This window comes from Polypterus senegalus, chromosome 2 (genome assembly GCF_016835505.1).
Source record: "Polypterus senegalus isolate Bchr_013 chromosome 2, ASM1683550v1, whole genome shotgun sequence".
In the NCBI taxonomy this organism is placed as follows: domain Eukaryota; kingdom Metazoa; phylum Chordata; class Cladistia; order Polypteriformes; family Polypteridae; genus Polypterus; species Polypterus senegalus.
The window spans coordinates 272,348,235-272,366,056 of record NC_053155.1 but is presented as its reverse complement, the minus strand read 5'-3'; the positions used below and the strand labels follow the sequence as shown (position 1 = coordinate 272,366,056).

The 17,822-nt window shown below is 36.5% G+C and overlaps 1 protein-coding gene across 2 annotated transcripts in view; it reads right to left on the bottom strand.

Annotated features, from left to right (window-relative positions):
- The window catches only part of sms (spermine synthase), a 129,593-nt gene that overhangs the window by 55,291 nt on the left and 56,480 nt on the right, over positions 1 to 17,822 (bottom strand). For both annotated transcript variants that reach the window (XM_039745577.1, XM_039745578.1), the window contains exon 3: positions 4,479 to 4,566. In XM_039745577.1, coding sequence (XP_039601511.1) covers positions 4,479 to 4,566 — 88 coding nt within the window. The remainder of the gene's footprint in view (positions 1 to 4,478; positions 4,567 to 17,822) is intronic.

The window sequence follows — 17,822 nt, the reverse complement described above, 5'->3', positions numbered from 1 at the left end:
GCGATTACACCTTGCCTGTCAAGGTAGAGAACACATCCTGTGCATCTAACAAAGACTGACAAAACAATTCTGAAATGTAAAACGCATGTATAAAATTCATGGAATTATGAAATTCCCAATTTAGGAAATGCTACACTGACGTTCTTTTTCTGCAATTATATAACTTTATAAACAATATTTACACTCAAAACAGGTGAAGTATTAATAGGAGCATGTAATTAAGGTTGGCACGACAGCACCGTTATTGTTTTGTTTTGTCAGCTTCTGTGTTAAGATTGCCCATTGTCTGTGTGGTTTTCCTTCTTGTACTCTGGTTTCCTCCCACATTCTAAGCCTATTTAACTTATCTGGTGACTCTAAAATTGACCTGATATGAAGTGTATACTCTAACTGTTGCTCCATACTTGTATATAATGCCAGTGGAACAGTCTGGCAATATGCCTTTATAATGCCTCACTGTAACTGCACTCTTATTCTTTAGTAAAGTCAAAATTTTCTTTATTTTTACTTTTATGTAATGTTTGTATGTGTTTGAGGGCGGGTATTGATGTTCATTATAAACAATATTTGGGTTTCTATAAGAAGCTAAATTCATTTGAAACAAACAAAAGTTCTATCCAACTATCTAAGAACTGAGAAGTGTCATGATTAGAATTGGGCCCACTACTACAGTTTCACAACTGATACTGATGGGAGACAAATTATTCAGACTGATAACAGTGGAGGCAAGATCTAACCCAAAAAAAGCAGAATATTTGCATTCACTTGTAATCTTTTCACCAATTTTTATTCCCCTGACCATCTGAATTACCCCACAATAAACACCTGAATGGACACAACCCTGAGAACATCTGATGTTCTTATTTGCAGCTTACAGATGTACAGTCAGGTATGTGGTCATGTTCAGGGCATAGGTCTATGGAAATGCTTTTTTGAGATTCTTTTAAAGCGAGTTAGACAGCTGCTACTTGCACTCCTACTTCCAATATAAAATTCAGCAACACCTGAACTTACCATTACCAAATGGAAGAAACAATAATAATAATAAATATATGAATATTACACCTGAGCCAAAGACTGTTCCCTAGATGCCGCTTTTACAATTATCGTAGTCAAGTGAATTTTTAAACTCCATATCATGAGTAGTAGGTCTGAAGAAGTTTCTGTAAGTTTTAAAACACTGAGACTATAAAAACTTGTCTCATGATAATTGGCAGTTAACTACACCTACAAATATTTTTAATGTAACACTAAATTTTTTTTTCTTCAAGCTGGAATCAAAATGATGAGGTTAACAAAGCATATTACCCAATTTTAATGCCAACCCCTCACAAAAATGTAAAATATAGCTACATAATATGAATTTCACTGAAGTGCATTTCTTCTCCTTTTTCTTTTTCTTTCCTAGTTGTAACAATCATATTAATGCTTTTAATACCTTCGGCCCAATCCATGCTTTTGATCATGGCTAGCTACACATACTGTGTGTGGAACAGTATCTTCTGCTCATATTGCTCCTTACTTAGGCCTACTAACCACTACACCCTTCAACCAAGCACATCTATAGAGTTTTGCCTTGATTTTTTCTGAAAGTTATCATCTAAAATAGCAATTACTTAAACTTGTTTTATTTAGCTGGTGTGTGGTTGACCATTTCATTATACCCCGCCCATAATTTAATTAAAACAACTATGCATACATCGTCTGACCCCAAAATGCAAGTGCCAGGAAACTTGTTGGCAATAATAAACACTAAGAGAGTCAGCAAATATAACACTTCCGACTCAGTGTTATGCATCTGTTGACAAAATCAGAACCGACATATTTTCCAGAATGGATTGGCCCAATGTGTATGTATATGCATTCCACTAAAGGCAGTATGTTGTTAAATTCAGCCTTGTAAGCAAACATTTATTGGTACAATACAGCCTCTTAGATCCCCCATAACTTTTTGGGCTGTATAACAACATCAGACCATGGTGGCAGGGGTCTGGTTTGGGGATGTAGGACTGGGATCTAACTCATCATTCAGTGAAATGCTTGAATGAATCAGTTTTAGAACCTCTGAAATTAAGTAACATTCCTTGGGATCACTTTGGTGATTTGTCTTTTTTCTATTTGGAGAGCATTAACAGGCAGCACTGACAAAATACAAGGTTTAAATAGGAATAACTTTATTTGAGTAAGGGTGTTTGTTATAGGATAAGCACATGCATTCAAAAGGCCAAACAATTATTTGAGCAAAAAACTTCTCTTTAGCTCAGAAGGCAGCTATTGTTTGTTCTCTAAAGGGATGACAGGACCCAAGTTGGTGCCCAGTTCTGGAGCTGGAGAAACTCACAGCTAGAGTGCAGTTCAAGTAAGACAATCAAAAGCAGTATATACACACGCTGCACCTGGACACTAGTTTGATTCTCTGGTATGTGGAGTCTGCGTGTGGTCCCTGCATTTCCCTTACAAGCTTAGTGGCACAGCATTCCATAAGGAGCAGATTTCTACTGTGGGTGCCCTTGTTAATTTCAGTTTCTCTTAATCTTTCAATAGTGGCAGTGGAACAGTTTTAATGTACTCAACTACAAGGTGTCAGAGCCTGCACATGACCAAAGTAAACAAGGAACTATCAATTTTCAGGAATCTTTCTCCTTTTATATTTAAATTATAATACTGCCAACCAAAACACAGCGTCACCTCCAAATTGTGGCATGCAGTAATAAAAACTACAAAAGTCAAATAATGTATTCAGATTCTCTATGTCTGCTACAGAAATTTCAGAATATAGTAACATATAAAACAACCATTTTCCACCCTCTAGATACCACCAAATTAGCAAAGTTCCACTCAGAAGTAGCTGACCATTCATCCACCAACCAGCATTCCTAGTACTTTGCATTTTTGCCTAGGTTCTCAGGAAACACTCATTTTGAGCCACCCCAGTTATTTAGCACATGCCGCCATTTTAAATTCCTGTTGTTTGCATTTTTATTAAGAAATGTGCAGGAAGACCAAGATAGTAAAGAAGTTAAAAACGACAAGTGGAGAGTTCAAGTCTATGGTAGACATCCAGTTCACAGGTGTACACATCCTTTTGTTTGTGACCACTATGGTTTCCTTGTTAAATATAACTATACTGCAAAAAAAAAAAAAAAAAAAAAAGATACTTCTGGTACTGTAAGATTTGTGTATCATTACATCTCTACTATGGCAAGCCTCAGGCTATCGCCACACTATGCTTGGCTGCATGTAACACACAGATGTCACAACCTCACCACTCCATCTTGTAGCAAATATCTGACATTAATATACTGCTCAAAAAAATTAAGGAAACACTCCTCCCATTCTAAAACCAAAAAAGTAAGCTTCAGGAATTTCAATCTGACCAGTTAGGAAGTATAATGATTGTGAATCAATGTTAACTGCTTTGGTGCAAATGAAAGTGACAACAAAAGGTGTGATTGAGAGGGAACAGCAAGACAGCCCTCAAAAAGATGGAAGAATGGATTTGCAGGTGGTCATCAGAGTCATTTGCTCTCTTCCTTATCCTTCCTGACTGATTCTTCTCCATGTCACTACTAGATAGCATGAGACAGTTCCTGCAGCTGATTCAGATTACACAGGTACACCAGCTCCTCCAGGATGGCACATTCACATGTGCCTTTGCAAAAAGGTTTGCTGCATCTCCCAGCAAAGTCTCAAGAGCATGGAGGAGATACCAGGAGACATGTAATATCAGAGATTATAAAAATCATGCCTTTACAGACTTGTAGCTTTATTTCATAGTTACACGTCTAAATGGATTATCAATAAGTTATGCCATCTTAAAATTAGGGAAAAATAATAATAGTAAAATTTAAGAAAAAATGGCTCAAGCAAGTCAGTTTATGAAACAGGAAACGACACAAAAATCTCCTTCCTTTTAAAATTAATCAGTTTCTGAAAATCCCATTATAAGGTGAGTTTTTGAAACATCTATACTCCATTATCCAACCCGCTATATCCTAACTACAGGGTCACAGGAGGTCTGCTGGAGCCAATCCCAGCCAACACATGGCGCAAAAGGCAAGAAACAAACCCCGGGCAGGGCGCCAGCCCACTGCAGGTTTATGAAACATGAATGGACAATTACCATTAATTTAAAATAGAAAACAACTTGTAAGTGTTCTCTTAAAATTTTTGCTCAAATAACATCACAATAAGAATTACTTTGTTACTAGCATCAGTTATCAAGCCCTAACAAAGCATTTTTGCTTCTTTAAATACCATTTAATAATGCGGTTTATCCACCCTGTACTACTTCAAATTTCATATTCAAAGTAATTGTCTTTCAATCTTTCCTGTGAATTACTGAATCTTTGTCAGAGCTGAGATGATTAGACACCCACTACATGCAGATCTTTCCTTTAGTAAATCGGAGAGGAGAGTTGCCACTCTTTTTCAATAGGCTGCCATGAGACAAGAACCATATTTTAAGAAATACTTACATCATAAGCTTCAGTCTCATCATCTCCCTCACAGCTCTGAAAATCTATGGAAACAAATCCACATGACTGGAATCGAACAACTGCAAACCTGTCATAAAAAAAAAAACAAAAAAAAAAAAACCAACACCTCATTAGACAAGGCCAGCATCTTAAGCAGCTCAGGGATAAGAAAAAAAAATCTTTGCATTTCAAAGTTATACACAATTGAAGTGTACTTCTTAAACATCAAGGTTTTACTGCAAGAAGAAATTACGCACTGCAGAACCAACCAGTTATGTTAGGTATTCTCCACAGCGATGGTAAAATTTATCATCACACACAAGATTTATAAAAAATATTATGTGTACATATATATGTTAATTTTTATTGGCAAAATGAAATTCTGTAGCCTTTTTATTCAGTGACCATAAAATACTAAAACAAACATTTAAACGCTGTCATATTGTTTAATTTTTTTTCTGTAATGTACCTATCTGAAACGAGGCTTAATTAAAAACCATAGTTTTTACCATTCCTATAACAAAAAAAATTATAAATAAAAAATTATACATGCACGTATATGTTTTGTCATTTTAAATCATTAATTGCACTACAGTTTTTTGCTGTTAAAATATAAATTTACCGTACTGTATTTATAAAAGTGTTTTTTTTCTTCAGTATATCAACTAGACATTTGTAATTCTTGATGTGTAATTATAAAATATGAGGGACCATTTTAACACTATAATCCCTGAAGCCTATGAAAAAATTTGGAATGCTGGGCCACCTTAAATTCCATTGCAACTCATCATCAGTGCCATTGTAAACGTGTTACTCAGCACTGGCAGCAAGCAGCCTGCTCACTCATACCCCTCCGAGGCAGCTGTAGTCCAGTCAGAAGCAAAATTCTCAGAACTTAACACTAGAATTACCAGAGCCTACGAAAAAACTCGTAAATCCGTCCCACCTTAAATTGCTTATTAAAATCGTTCACAGCCCTCCACCAGCGTCTTTTGTCATCTAAATGTGCTGATAAAAATCAGGCTGCAAAGCAGCCGGCTATTCCATCCCCCCACCGACTTAGAACATGCACAAACTTCTCCCAGCTCATGCCTTGATTGATTGTCTGGGAGTGAAGTGGAGTTTTAGAGTGGAAATAATAGATCGTTGTTTGGAACACACGCATTTCATGTGTGTTCCGTTTCAACAGTAATCTGTGTAAACACATTGTTAAAACAAACGTTTTTTATATTCTTGTAGTAGATGACAAAATGTAGGCATAAACTAGATAATGTATGAAGCCTGAATTCCAAATATCAAAAGAAATATTTTCACAGAAGGTACAAATCTAACACAACAATTGCGCTTTTATTCAAAAATATAACTGCAGAAACAAAAAGCCGCCTTAACATGCGACTTTGACAAGTGTTTATTATGACTTCCTTCCGTGGCACAATTGACTCAGCTACCGACTGGGATTCAAAAGGTCGCGAGTTCGATCTTGCACCTCTCCGTTTTGAGAAGTAAACTGCTTTTAGTCTTACTATTTTAGAATAAAAACATACATTTGATTTCAGTCTGTAACAGCCAGTGTAATTTATGATACTTGTAAAGGTTAGCTTTTTTTTTTTTTTTTTTTTAGTCAGTTTTATTATCTCGGCCGCATTCACGAGCCCAAATACACCCCACCCCCGCATCCGATACTGCTGTTTTCACATAGACGCGCTGTAACAGAGGTAAACTCAGCTCCCTTCTACATCGGAGCAAGAATGCACATACCATTGCTTGTATACTAAAGTGTCAGCAGGCACTTTTCGTGGCATTACACACAGTTTTGAGCATGCCCTCTGCACACTACTTGTGACTTTAGGAAGTAAGTAAATAAAGGTACATCGTGTCATAAAATGATTTCTTCAAAACGTTGAATGTTATTTATTTGGCACGGACATGTCTGCATGCACTTTTTGTGGCATTACACATGTATTTTTTGAGCATGTCCGTGCCAAATAATTAACGCTGTTCGTTTTCAAATAATATTGCATTTCTCTCTATGCTGTGGTTTCTATTACACACCTTAAAGAAAGGGACAATATATGTGAAAACATCATCGCACAAATGCATTATTATTTGAAAACAAACAGCGTCCAATCAGCTGTAAAAGTATGGCATTTCTAAATGTTTGCTTTTTTCAGTCTGATTCTCTCAGTCAGACTGTATATTTGTCTCTTATTCAGTGCACATAAGAACATGCAAGGAGCCAGATGCTGTATGCTACAACATGCTGGCGGTGATCAACGCACATTTTAAAAAAAGAAAGACAAATATATGTGACGTTTTGAAGAATTAATTTTATGACACAAATTTACCTTTATTTATTTACTTACTTCCTAAAGCCTAAAGCCACAAGTAGTGTGCAGAGGGCATGCTCAAAACTGTGTGTAATGCCACGAAAAGTGCCTGCACACACTTTAGTATGCAAGCAATGGTATGTGCATTCTTGCTCCGATGTAAAAGGGAGCTGAGTTTACCTCTGTTACAGCGCGTCTATGTGAAAACAGCAGTATCAGATGCAGGTGTGGGGTGTATTTGGGCTTGTGAATGCGGCCGAGATAATAAAACTGACTTAAAAAAAAAACAAAAAAAAAAGCAAAGCTAACCTTTACAAGTATCATAAATTATACCGGCTGTTACAGACTGTAATCAAATGTATGTTTTTATTCTAAAATAGTAAGACTAAGAGCAGTTTAATTCTCAAAACGGAGAGGTGCAGGATCGAACTGGCGCCCTTTAGAATCCCAGTAGGTAGCTGAGTCAATTGCGCCACGGAGGAAGTCATAATAAACACTTGTCAAAAGTTGCATGTTAAGGCGGCTTTTTGTTTCTGCAGTTATATTTTTGAATAAAAGCGCAATTGTTGTGTTAGATTTGTACCTTCTGTGAAAATATTTCTTTTGATATTTGGACTTCAGGCTTCATACATTATATAGTTTATGCCTACATTTTGTCATCTACTACTAGAATATAAAAAACATTTCTGGTTTTAACAAAGTGTTTACACAGATTACTGTAAAAATGGAACAGACATGAAATGCGTGTGTTCCAAACAACGATCTATTATTTCTACTCTAAAACTCCACTTCACTCCCAGAAAATCAATCAAGGCATGAGCTGGGAGAAGTTTGGGCACGTTCTAAGTTGGTGGGGGGATGGAATAGCCGGCTGCTATTCAATTAATTCAATTTACATGTTGCTGTCAAGGCGTAAAAACCGAAGCCCTAGAAACGACACAAAGTATTAGCGTGCTTGGCTGATGCAGAGGTAAGAACTATTGCTTCATAATTAAGAGGTCTTCTCCACTTTTAGTGTTTTGAGTAGTGAGCTGCTATTATTACTATTAGATAATAAAAACATACATTTGAGTCTAACACCCGGTGTAAATTTTTGCTACTTGTAAAAGGTATTGCTGAAGGGATATAAGCAGACACACAAGCGCTGGTGAATAATGTCTTTTTGGTATCTTGTTGTCACTTGAATTTTTATTTATTCCGTTTTATTCTTGAATAAAAGCACACTTGTTTTGTTATACCTTTGTGAAAGTGTTCATTTATTTTATACTCCAGTAACCACCTGAATGACATCAAATCTGTCTCTGCCTCTCTCGCGCATGTTGTCACTCAAACATGAAAACATTATTTTAAAACGCTATGTCATTTTAACATTTTTTTTTTTCTGCTCTTGCCTAATCTCCACATTATGGTGCATGGTACTGAAAATCCCGACAGACATCCTCTTTTTGGGCACATACACCGTCAGCGTTCTTTGCATGAGGTGCCATGTTGAACTTCCAGTGACCAGTATGAGAGAGTGTGAGAGCGATAACACCAAATTTAACACACCTGCTACCCATTCACACCTGAGACCTTGTAACACTAACGAGTCACATGACACTGGGGAGGGAAAATGGCTAATTGGGCACAATTTGGACATTTTTCACTTAGGGGTGTACTCACTTTTGTTGCCAGCGGTTTAGACATTAATGGCTGTTTGTTGAGTTATAGTGAGGGGACAGCAAATGTACACTGTTATACAAGCTGTATACTGACTACTTTACATTGTATCAAAGTGTCATATCTTCAGTGTTGTCCCATGAAAAGATAATAAAATATTTACAAAAATGTGAGGGGTGTACTCACTTTTGTGAGATACTTTACATACATACACACACAGAGAAATTGAGGCATGCATCTTAAAATGTTTTTTCCCCCCCCTAAGCTTTCGACAACCTATTGGTTGTCCTCATCAAAGGAAAATGATTAGACAAACAGGAATCAAAGGCAAGTGACAGCAAGTTTGGGGTGATGTGGTTTAATAAGGTAAGGTTTAGAAGGTGTTGGTCATAGTCTTTTTTTTTTTTTTTGGATGTTCTTTTTAAACCTGTATATGTTGACTAAAAACTAATACCAGAGTTCTTTACAGTTTTGAAGCTCTGAACTGTGGTTAATCTGGCTTCCTTTGAACACTACATCTTTAATCTCAAAGCTTTTAACCACTGTTTCTCCTTCTGGGGTGGGCAAGTCCTTACAAAGCACAGAGGCCATCAGCTCAAAGTGCTGCCAGGCAGGCCTTGCTTTCAGTCACCCTTAGGGCTCAATGCTCACACAAAGGGACAAGCACCTAAAACATTTTCTAGTATGCCTGTCCTCTACCAAGTCAACATTAGGGCTCTATTGGTGCTCTACTGGGAACTCATACTGCCATCAAGTAAGGCTGAGGAAAACTGCTTGTTCTCCTCAAAGGCCCCAATATGTCCCCTCATTTCACAGGACACTTAAAATATTGGCACACTTGCCATAAATTAAAGCACTACTGCATCGGTGGCTGGATTTTTTTAATTGTTCACCTAACATCACAAGCCAAAAGTTCACCCAGCATTGATTACTCTTCTACTTAAGCTACTGACTGGGGACCTCCATTCCCTGTTCTGAATTCTTACTTTAGGCTAGTGTCTCCTCCTAGCTACCTAAACCCTTCTTATATATGGGCCACTACCTTTGGCACTCCAACACAATATGTAGAAGAGAGTCCTACACAGGTACTGCCTTCAAGCTTCCAACCCATATCCACAATCATAAAACCACTTGTAAATAAACTTGAACCAGCCCACTAATTCAAGAACCATAACCTTCAAAATTAGTGAATAATGTTATAGAAGAACCAGAATAGCCATTTATACATTTGCATTTCATTGAAAATAAAATGACAAACATATTTAGAGATGCATGACAAACAGACACAGTGAAGTTAGCTATAATTTCTATCAGACTCCATATAAGCACACCAGTGTTATGAAAATGTTCTAATGTTTTAAAATGTGCCACCATCAGACATGTACACTAGTGTTCACCAAGAGATTTTACAGCTTTGGATAGAAATGTATACTTTAAAAATGGATCTCTCACTGTCACATTATAAATAGACATCATACAATTGGCTTATTTAGAGCACCTAAGCCCAAACCTTTGTTGATAACTTACACAGGATTGTCCATCAAAAGTTGGCAAAAGAAAGCTGTGCTCAGTTTCTTTGCTGTCTACTGACATTGAGTAGTATTAAGTATATATTAAGTTGAATATTATAATAAAACTTTTTAACAAGAACAGACAATTCAGCCAAACAAGCTGGTTAATCCTATTCACCTAGTGTCTCTAAAATAACACTGAGTGAAGATCTGATGGTCCCTAAAGTTCTATTCTGTACGACACTACTTGGTATGAGTACAGTTAGGACCATAAATATTTGGACAGAGACAACTTTTTTCAAATTTTGGTTCTGTACATTACCACAATGAATTTTAAATGAAACAACTCAGATGCAGTTGAAGTGCAGACATTCAGCTTTAATTCAGTGGGTTGAACAAAAAGATTGCATAAAAATGTGAGGCAACTAAAGCATTTCTTAACACAATCCCTTCATTTCAGGGGCTCAAAAGTAATTGGACAATTGACTCAAAGGCTATCTAATGGGCAGGTGTGGGAAAGTCCATCGTTATGTTATTATCAATTAAGCAGATAAAAGGCCTGGAGTTGATTTGAGGTGTGCTGCTTGCATGTGGAAGATTTTGCTGTGAACCGACAACATGCGGTCAAAGGAGCTCTCCATGCAGGTGAAAGACATCCTTAAGCTGCGAAAACAGAAAAAAACCATCCGAGAAATTGCTACAATATTACGAGTGGCAAAATCTTACAGTTTGGTACATCCTGATAAAGAAAGCAAGCACTGGTGAACTCAGCAACGCAAAAAGACCAGGAGGTCCACGGAAGACAACAGTGGTCGATGATCGCAGAATCATTTCCATGGTGAAGAGAAACCCCTTCACAACAGCCAACCAAGTGAACAACACTCTCCTGAGGGAAGGCGTATCGATATCCAGGTCTACCATAAAGAGAAGACTGCATGAAAGTAAATACAGAGGGTGCACTGCAAGGTGCAAGCCACTCATAAGCCTTAAGAATAGAAAGGCAAGATTGGACTTTGCTAAAGAACATTTAAAAAAGCCAGCACAGTTCTGGAAAAACATTCTTTGGACAGATGAAACCAAGATCAACCTCTACCAGAATGATGGCAAGAAAAAAGTATGGAGAAGACGTGGAACAGCTCATTATCCAAAGCATACCACATCATCTGTAAAACGCTGTGGAGGCAGTGTGATGGCTTGGGCGTGCATGGCTGCCAGTGGCACTGGGACACTAGTGTTTATTGATGATGTAACACAGGACAGAAGCAGTTGAATGAATTCAAATAAATAGTAACTGAAAGCCGCTGCAGTAAAGGCCTGGCAGAGCATTAGAAAGGTGGAAACCCAGCATCTGCCGATGTCCATGAGTTCAGGCTGTCATTGCCAGCAAAGGTTTTTCAACCAAGTATTAGAAATGAACATTTTATTTCCAGTTATTCAATTTGTCCAATTATTTTTGAGCCCCTGAAATAAAGGGATAGTGTTAAAAAAATACTTTAGTTCCCTCACATTTTTATGAAATCTTTTTGTTCAACCCACTGAATTAAAGTTGAAAGTCTGCACTTCAACTGCTTCCGAGTTGTTTCATTTAAAATTCATTATGGTAATGTACAGAACCAAAATTAGAAAAAAGTTGTCTCTGTCCAAATATTTATGGACCTAACTGTATATTACTCCTAATAAAAATAAGATCAAAACAGATTTTTTTTGTTTTCAGAGGCTGTTTCAATTAATATTTGCACAATGGTGTATATTTATTATATATACAAAGACACACAGACATACATACATACATAAATACGAGGTGAGACACAAAAAAATACCGGATTGGTGGAAAAAAAAAATGTATTGATGAATTACAGCATTCTAAACATTGTCACCTTGTATATACTCCCCCCTCCCAATCTCTATACCATTCCATATGCATCTTCCATTGATTGAAACAGTGCTGGAAGTCTTCTTGCTTGAGGCTCTTCAACAGGCTTGCCGTTTCTGTCTTCACTTCATCCACTGAAGAAAAAGGTGTTCCCTTCAGGTCACTTTTGCTTTTCGGGAACAAGTAAAAATCACAGGGAGCTAAAATTGGGCGAATAGGGAGGATGATCAAGGACAGGAATGTTTTTGTCAGTCAAAAACTGCTTTACAGAAACAATGGAAATTTGCAAGAAATTTGATGCTGATTCAATGTTCGATTTTATTCACCCGACATTATCGCGGCAACTTGCGTAGCGATTGTGCAAATACTGACTAGGCTATTCACAGGATATACCTAGCCGGTCGTGTGTTTGAGTGGGCATGTAGGACGGGATATAGTTCTATGACTTAAGTTTGGCTGACCTCCAGACGGTTTTCCAGGAAACCCCTAAGCCCTGTCTGGTTATTTTCTCATCTTATACACACACACAAAAACAATTAAATTCTACATGCAGATAATATAGATGAATATAAATGGACAAGACAATAGGCATCATCTACATCTCAGCTACTCAGTTCAGGCCTTAGAGGGCCACAGTGGGAGCCAGGTTTTGTTCCAACCAATTCAAGCTTTTCATTGGACTCCTATGCTAATTAAACATTAAGTTATTTGTCAGTTTATGCTTTTGTGTTGTTAATCTAGAAAATCTGTTATTAAAGAAGTTTAAGTTGTATAACTAAGCTGTCCTGATGTAGCTTTGGAAAGTTTTACTAACGATTAGCAAAGCAAAAATAGCCCTGAAATAACTGCTCCTGTCATTTGTATCTGTGTCTAACCTTTGTTAACTGACACTCTCCGAATCCATTTAATGATTACTCCTGCAATTAAATGGCCCATTCTTACACTCATTTTCTAGTCAGGAAGGCAACAGTAAGTGATATCTGTGTTTTTCATCATATAATTTCCAAATCTAAGAGTGTATCTTTTATTTTCTTCTATGTTGTTAATGTTTTATACAGCTCTGTACTAGGACTTGGGGAAAACATGATACAGAAGAAATTTTAAAACTCCCAGAATCTTATTCAACCACATGCTGGGTCACTTTCAATAACATCGTTTGGTGATCTTCTGTCTATACAGCTGTGTGGGATGAGTTTAAAAATAAAAATGGTAAATGTTTCATCCTGCTTACTTAAATCCAGAAGCAATTGAATTACCACACCCAGCATATATCTTGCTTTGCACAGTATACATGCCTTGAAGTGGCATCCAAGTACGGTTTAAATAAATTAAAAGAAAAACAAAGTCATCATAAGGTTGAACATCTTAAAAAATAAAACCCACACATTTCTTCCTTCAGATATATTTGCAAGGCAGTTAGTACAGTGCATAATAAGTGAGTTAGTTGCCTTACTTATTGTTTACTGTATGCTCATAGTTTTTAAACAGACATGTTTCCTCTCTTATCAATGAGAATAGAAAAATAATTGGCATGCAAGGAATTTTCCCTTTGTTATTTTAATGGAAGTACTACTGTTAACCTATTCACTGTTGGTCGCATTTTTAGCCACTTCCAGCAATCATCTGGGAACAGCTTTTTGCCGTATGCTTTCTCCCTGGCCAAATAACAGGCACACAACAGCAAAAACAGTGAGTTCTTAAAATGTATTCAGTAACTGAAAGTAGAATAAGGTGGATATCTTTTTAGTTCCAAATCTAATTACTCAACAACCCACTCCTGTCTGCTGTTCTAAACTTATGTCCTGTGCTGTAAAGAATTTACGGCTCCACTTCAGTCCACGTCATACAGCAAGAACTAGCTGACAGAATTTGTACTCAGTTCAATGTTACAGACTCATAGGCATATAAATCTTAGCAAAGAGCTAATGTGTTGTGCAATCCTTTGTTAACTAGCCATCAACAAAACAGAAATAATGTTAAATGCTGAAACATATTGGCTAATAGAAGCTACCTAACCTTCTAGCTCGATGCTGGGCAATGAGAATAATGGTAAAGCCACAGAAGAAGATGAAATTATATTACCGACATAGAGCAAGCAAATTATTTTAGGAAATGTTGGGTTAAACACTGTTAAGTACAAATAAATAAGTATATGAATACTGCAGCTCTTTTGTTTTTAATTTTATTTATTCATGTATGTTTTTTTCCATTTATTTCCTTTAAATAAAACACAAGTGTAGGTACAACATTCTGATACTTCAGCAATCATTTTAGATTGCACTTTAATTTAAAAGCATTGTTTACTTTATATTATGAGAATTATTCATAAATAAATATTTTGGACAATGTCTATTTTTGGTCATATGGACCCCTCCTCCCACACCCAAGTTTATGCTTATTATTTTACCAAAGATGGACCAAGAGAAGCAGCTGGAATTTCTCTGACTGTCACATTATTAGGAGGCAACTGATTAAATAGCCAGGGCATTAAAGGCAAAATGTCTATCTCTTCAATATTTAATTATATCATTTTTTAAAATTTCTGTCAAATGCTAAATACCAATAAAACTCTAAACTAGTAAATACTGTAAGTGCATACTTAATTAAGATAGTTCCAATTAAAAGCAGATCTTGGGAGTGGGGGAAGACAACAACAAAAAAAAAATACAAAACACACCACCACCTCCCACCCACTGCAGCCACACCTGGACGGAGATAAGTAGCCAGTTTCTAGATGATACAGATATGTAATTTCAGCCACGGCCAAAGTAGTGCAAAAAGAAATAGTTTTTTTTTTTGCATTTTCAAAGGCACCAAAAATCAGCAGATGCTTCCTTGTTTTATTTGGACTCACAATATGTTCAACACATTCGGCAGCTTTAAGCTTGTTGCTTGAAAAGAGAGAAACCATTTTTTATCTATTTAAAAAAAACCCTTGGACAACTCTGTAATTGTGAGACTTGATCATCAATCTGAATACCCAGCAGACTGGACATGGAATCTCACTCCATCGTTACAAGGGATTATATTCAAAAGATCAGTGTCCTACCACAGCAGAGTTTGTCCACTTTTGACAGTTTCCCCAGATAAAAATGTTGATTACAGCCAAACCTTTATTAAGGCAGGAGACAAGATGCTTTCGAGCCAAGCTACTTTGTAAAGCACAGTGCCCGTTAATATTTAGGGATCAGCCGCGTTTGGCAGCCTTACAGGAGATAAGGACAACCTTCAGGCACCACCAATGCTGCATCTACAATCTATACAGAATTTGGATTTGTCAAAATCAAAATGTATACTGAACACTGAAAATGCATTACTCACTGTTGTAAAATTTTCTTAAATATTTATTAATAAAAAAAAAATCTGTAAAGAATTTTAATTTAGGCCACAATTTGGAGCCAGGAAAAAGGATTTGCCCATCTGATTTAAGGATTTAGATTGTATTTCCTGTTTCTATATTCACACAAAACACATCTGCATTCTGCTTTGTTATTAGATAAGCTCAGATGAATTTGGTTCAGATGCAAAACATGATTCATTTCACAAACAAACAATCTACCCTGACTAGAATTTTAATTAAAAACAATTTCAGCTCAGGGTTTAAACACCCATCACTAACGAGACAAGCATTTAAGATTATCAAAAGCATTATATTATATTCACTTAACTGAATTAAAGGAAACACCACAAAAGACATAATAGCAAACTTCACTCTATAAGCGGGAGATTGTTCCCCATTTATTGTGTATTAACGCTATATCATTAAGCATTTCACAATAACAAAATGTTCACACAATAAACCTGACAGACAATATAAAAATGGAGACTAAAAAAAAGAACATTCTGGAGAAATTGCTGGTAAAGAGGAAAAAAAAAAAATACAATGAACAGGAAAAGGGTAAAAAAATAAAGCAATGTGCCTTGGTCTCTCATAGACCATCCACAAAAAGTGAGAAAATACTTGAGAAGGAAGTCAGTCATCAAAAGGCCAACAATCACCCAGAATGACCAACCAACAAGGACCAGCACCCAAGAGTGGAATAAAGGTGTATCAGTTACATGTCTGAAAAGTCTATCACTTCCATCAAAAACAATTTCAAGAATGTATACATTTGTTTCCATATTTCTTAATTTGAAGCGCTACCATTGTAGGGTATGCTTTTAGGATCATTTTGTTTTTTTAAGTGTCCACCTCCTTATTCTAGCCAAGCACATCACCTACTATGATAAAGAGTTCCATTTTCCTCATTACTTCATCACAGGTCAAAACAGCCACTTTTGTGATAAGCATACTTAGCTGCTACACCATTAGAATAAAAACATTCACGAGGACAGACACACATACACTGACCTTGTTGACCAGCCATTTTGCTAAAGCTCATCTACTGCCTAATATCTGTATGCTTTTTAATTCTGCAAAGTAAGTAGAGCATTCATTTACTGTATTAGTTTTGAACTCCAGGGTATAATCAATAATGAATTGCTAGTGTGTTGACCTGGTTTCAAAAGGACAACTAGCATCCTATATGTTGCTTTGAGCTTGTTGTAACAGTAGAACAACATCTTACAACAGTCGCTGAAGTGGTGGCATATACAGAAACATTCATGCCTTTATTCTTTTTTCCCCAAAAGCCCTACTGAATTATTAGATCTCTTTAGCATTCAGTCAGATTAATTGGAATTCCTAAAGTAATTTGTTAAACACATACAAAAACAAAAAAATAACTATTCTGAAGCTGCATGCTCCTGCAGCAGCTTTATATTCAGACTCAAGCTCTGTCCTTGAAATAATGGAATGGAGTGGAGAACCGGAAAAGTCAAAGCATATCATGGGCTCTGGCAGATGCAAATGAAGGTTTTTTATCAAAAGAGCTGCATCTAACATATAAAGATTAATAGAAAAGGAAACAATTCATAGAGAGCCTTACACAAGTATTTAGACCTTTATACATAAGTGTTGCTGGATTACAAATAAAAAGGCATCTTGATCTAATACATATTTTTTAGCAAATGCACGTGGTGGAGATGAAAAATTTTTAAGACAAAACCAGTTTTCAATAGGTATCACAGAGAAAGTTAAAAACTGTAACATATTGCTCTGCATTAGTTAGCTTCAACATGTTAAAGAAATTGTTCTAATGGCTAAATAATTTGTACATCATGAACCTCTGTCAGTACACCACTGAAGTCACTGTCATATCAGTTAGATACCTCCATTCTGCATTAAAATGAAACCTAAGTAACATTCTAGGAAAGTGAGAGGCAAACTGATAAAAAGGCAAAAGATCACAGAAAGGATACAAAACTAGTGATGTGTCTGTACCTCCAACAAATTGTTCACTGCCTAGAATAGGACATTAGTCAAAACTCTGTGTCCTAACAAGGAAAACACATGTATTGAAAGTCCCGAAGAGACCCACTGATATCATTATGATTACTGTGAAAGACCAGAGGCCTCATTTATAAAGCTTGCATACACACAACGCCTCCATACGCAAACATCAGAATTTATAAAATAAAACCTGATGGGGGAAAGTGTGCATATTTACGGCAACTCTGACCCTTGTGTATGCAACATTTTGGAAAAACCGACAAATGATGACACGCTTGATCAAGTGGGGAAATGCAGCCAAATCAGATAAATGATGACTCGCATGCATAATAACTTACAACACCAAGCTGTTGTTATAATGCAAGTTGATGTGACAAACATATTAAAGATCAAATGTGATGAATACGATGCACAGACTGCATTTTAGTTCCCTTTTAGTGTTTACATTATTATTATTTTTTTTTTAAATGCTGCGCATTTGCACTGAAAAAATTTACCCCACCCATCAGTTATTTTGTCAGTTTAAGACTACCTTTTGTCACTTCTCAGGAAACTGGCCGACTGGTCAGGAATAGCTCAGCCAAGCTTCACTTGGTCATAACTGCTGTGCTAGAATTCTTTGACTGACTGACAAAGTGCTAC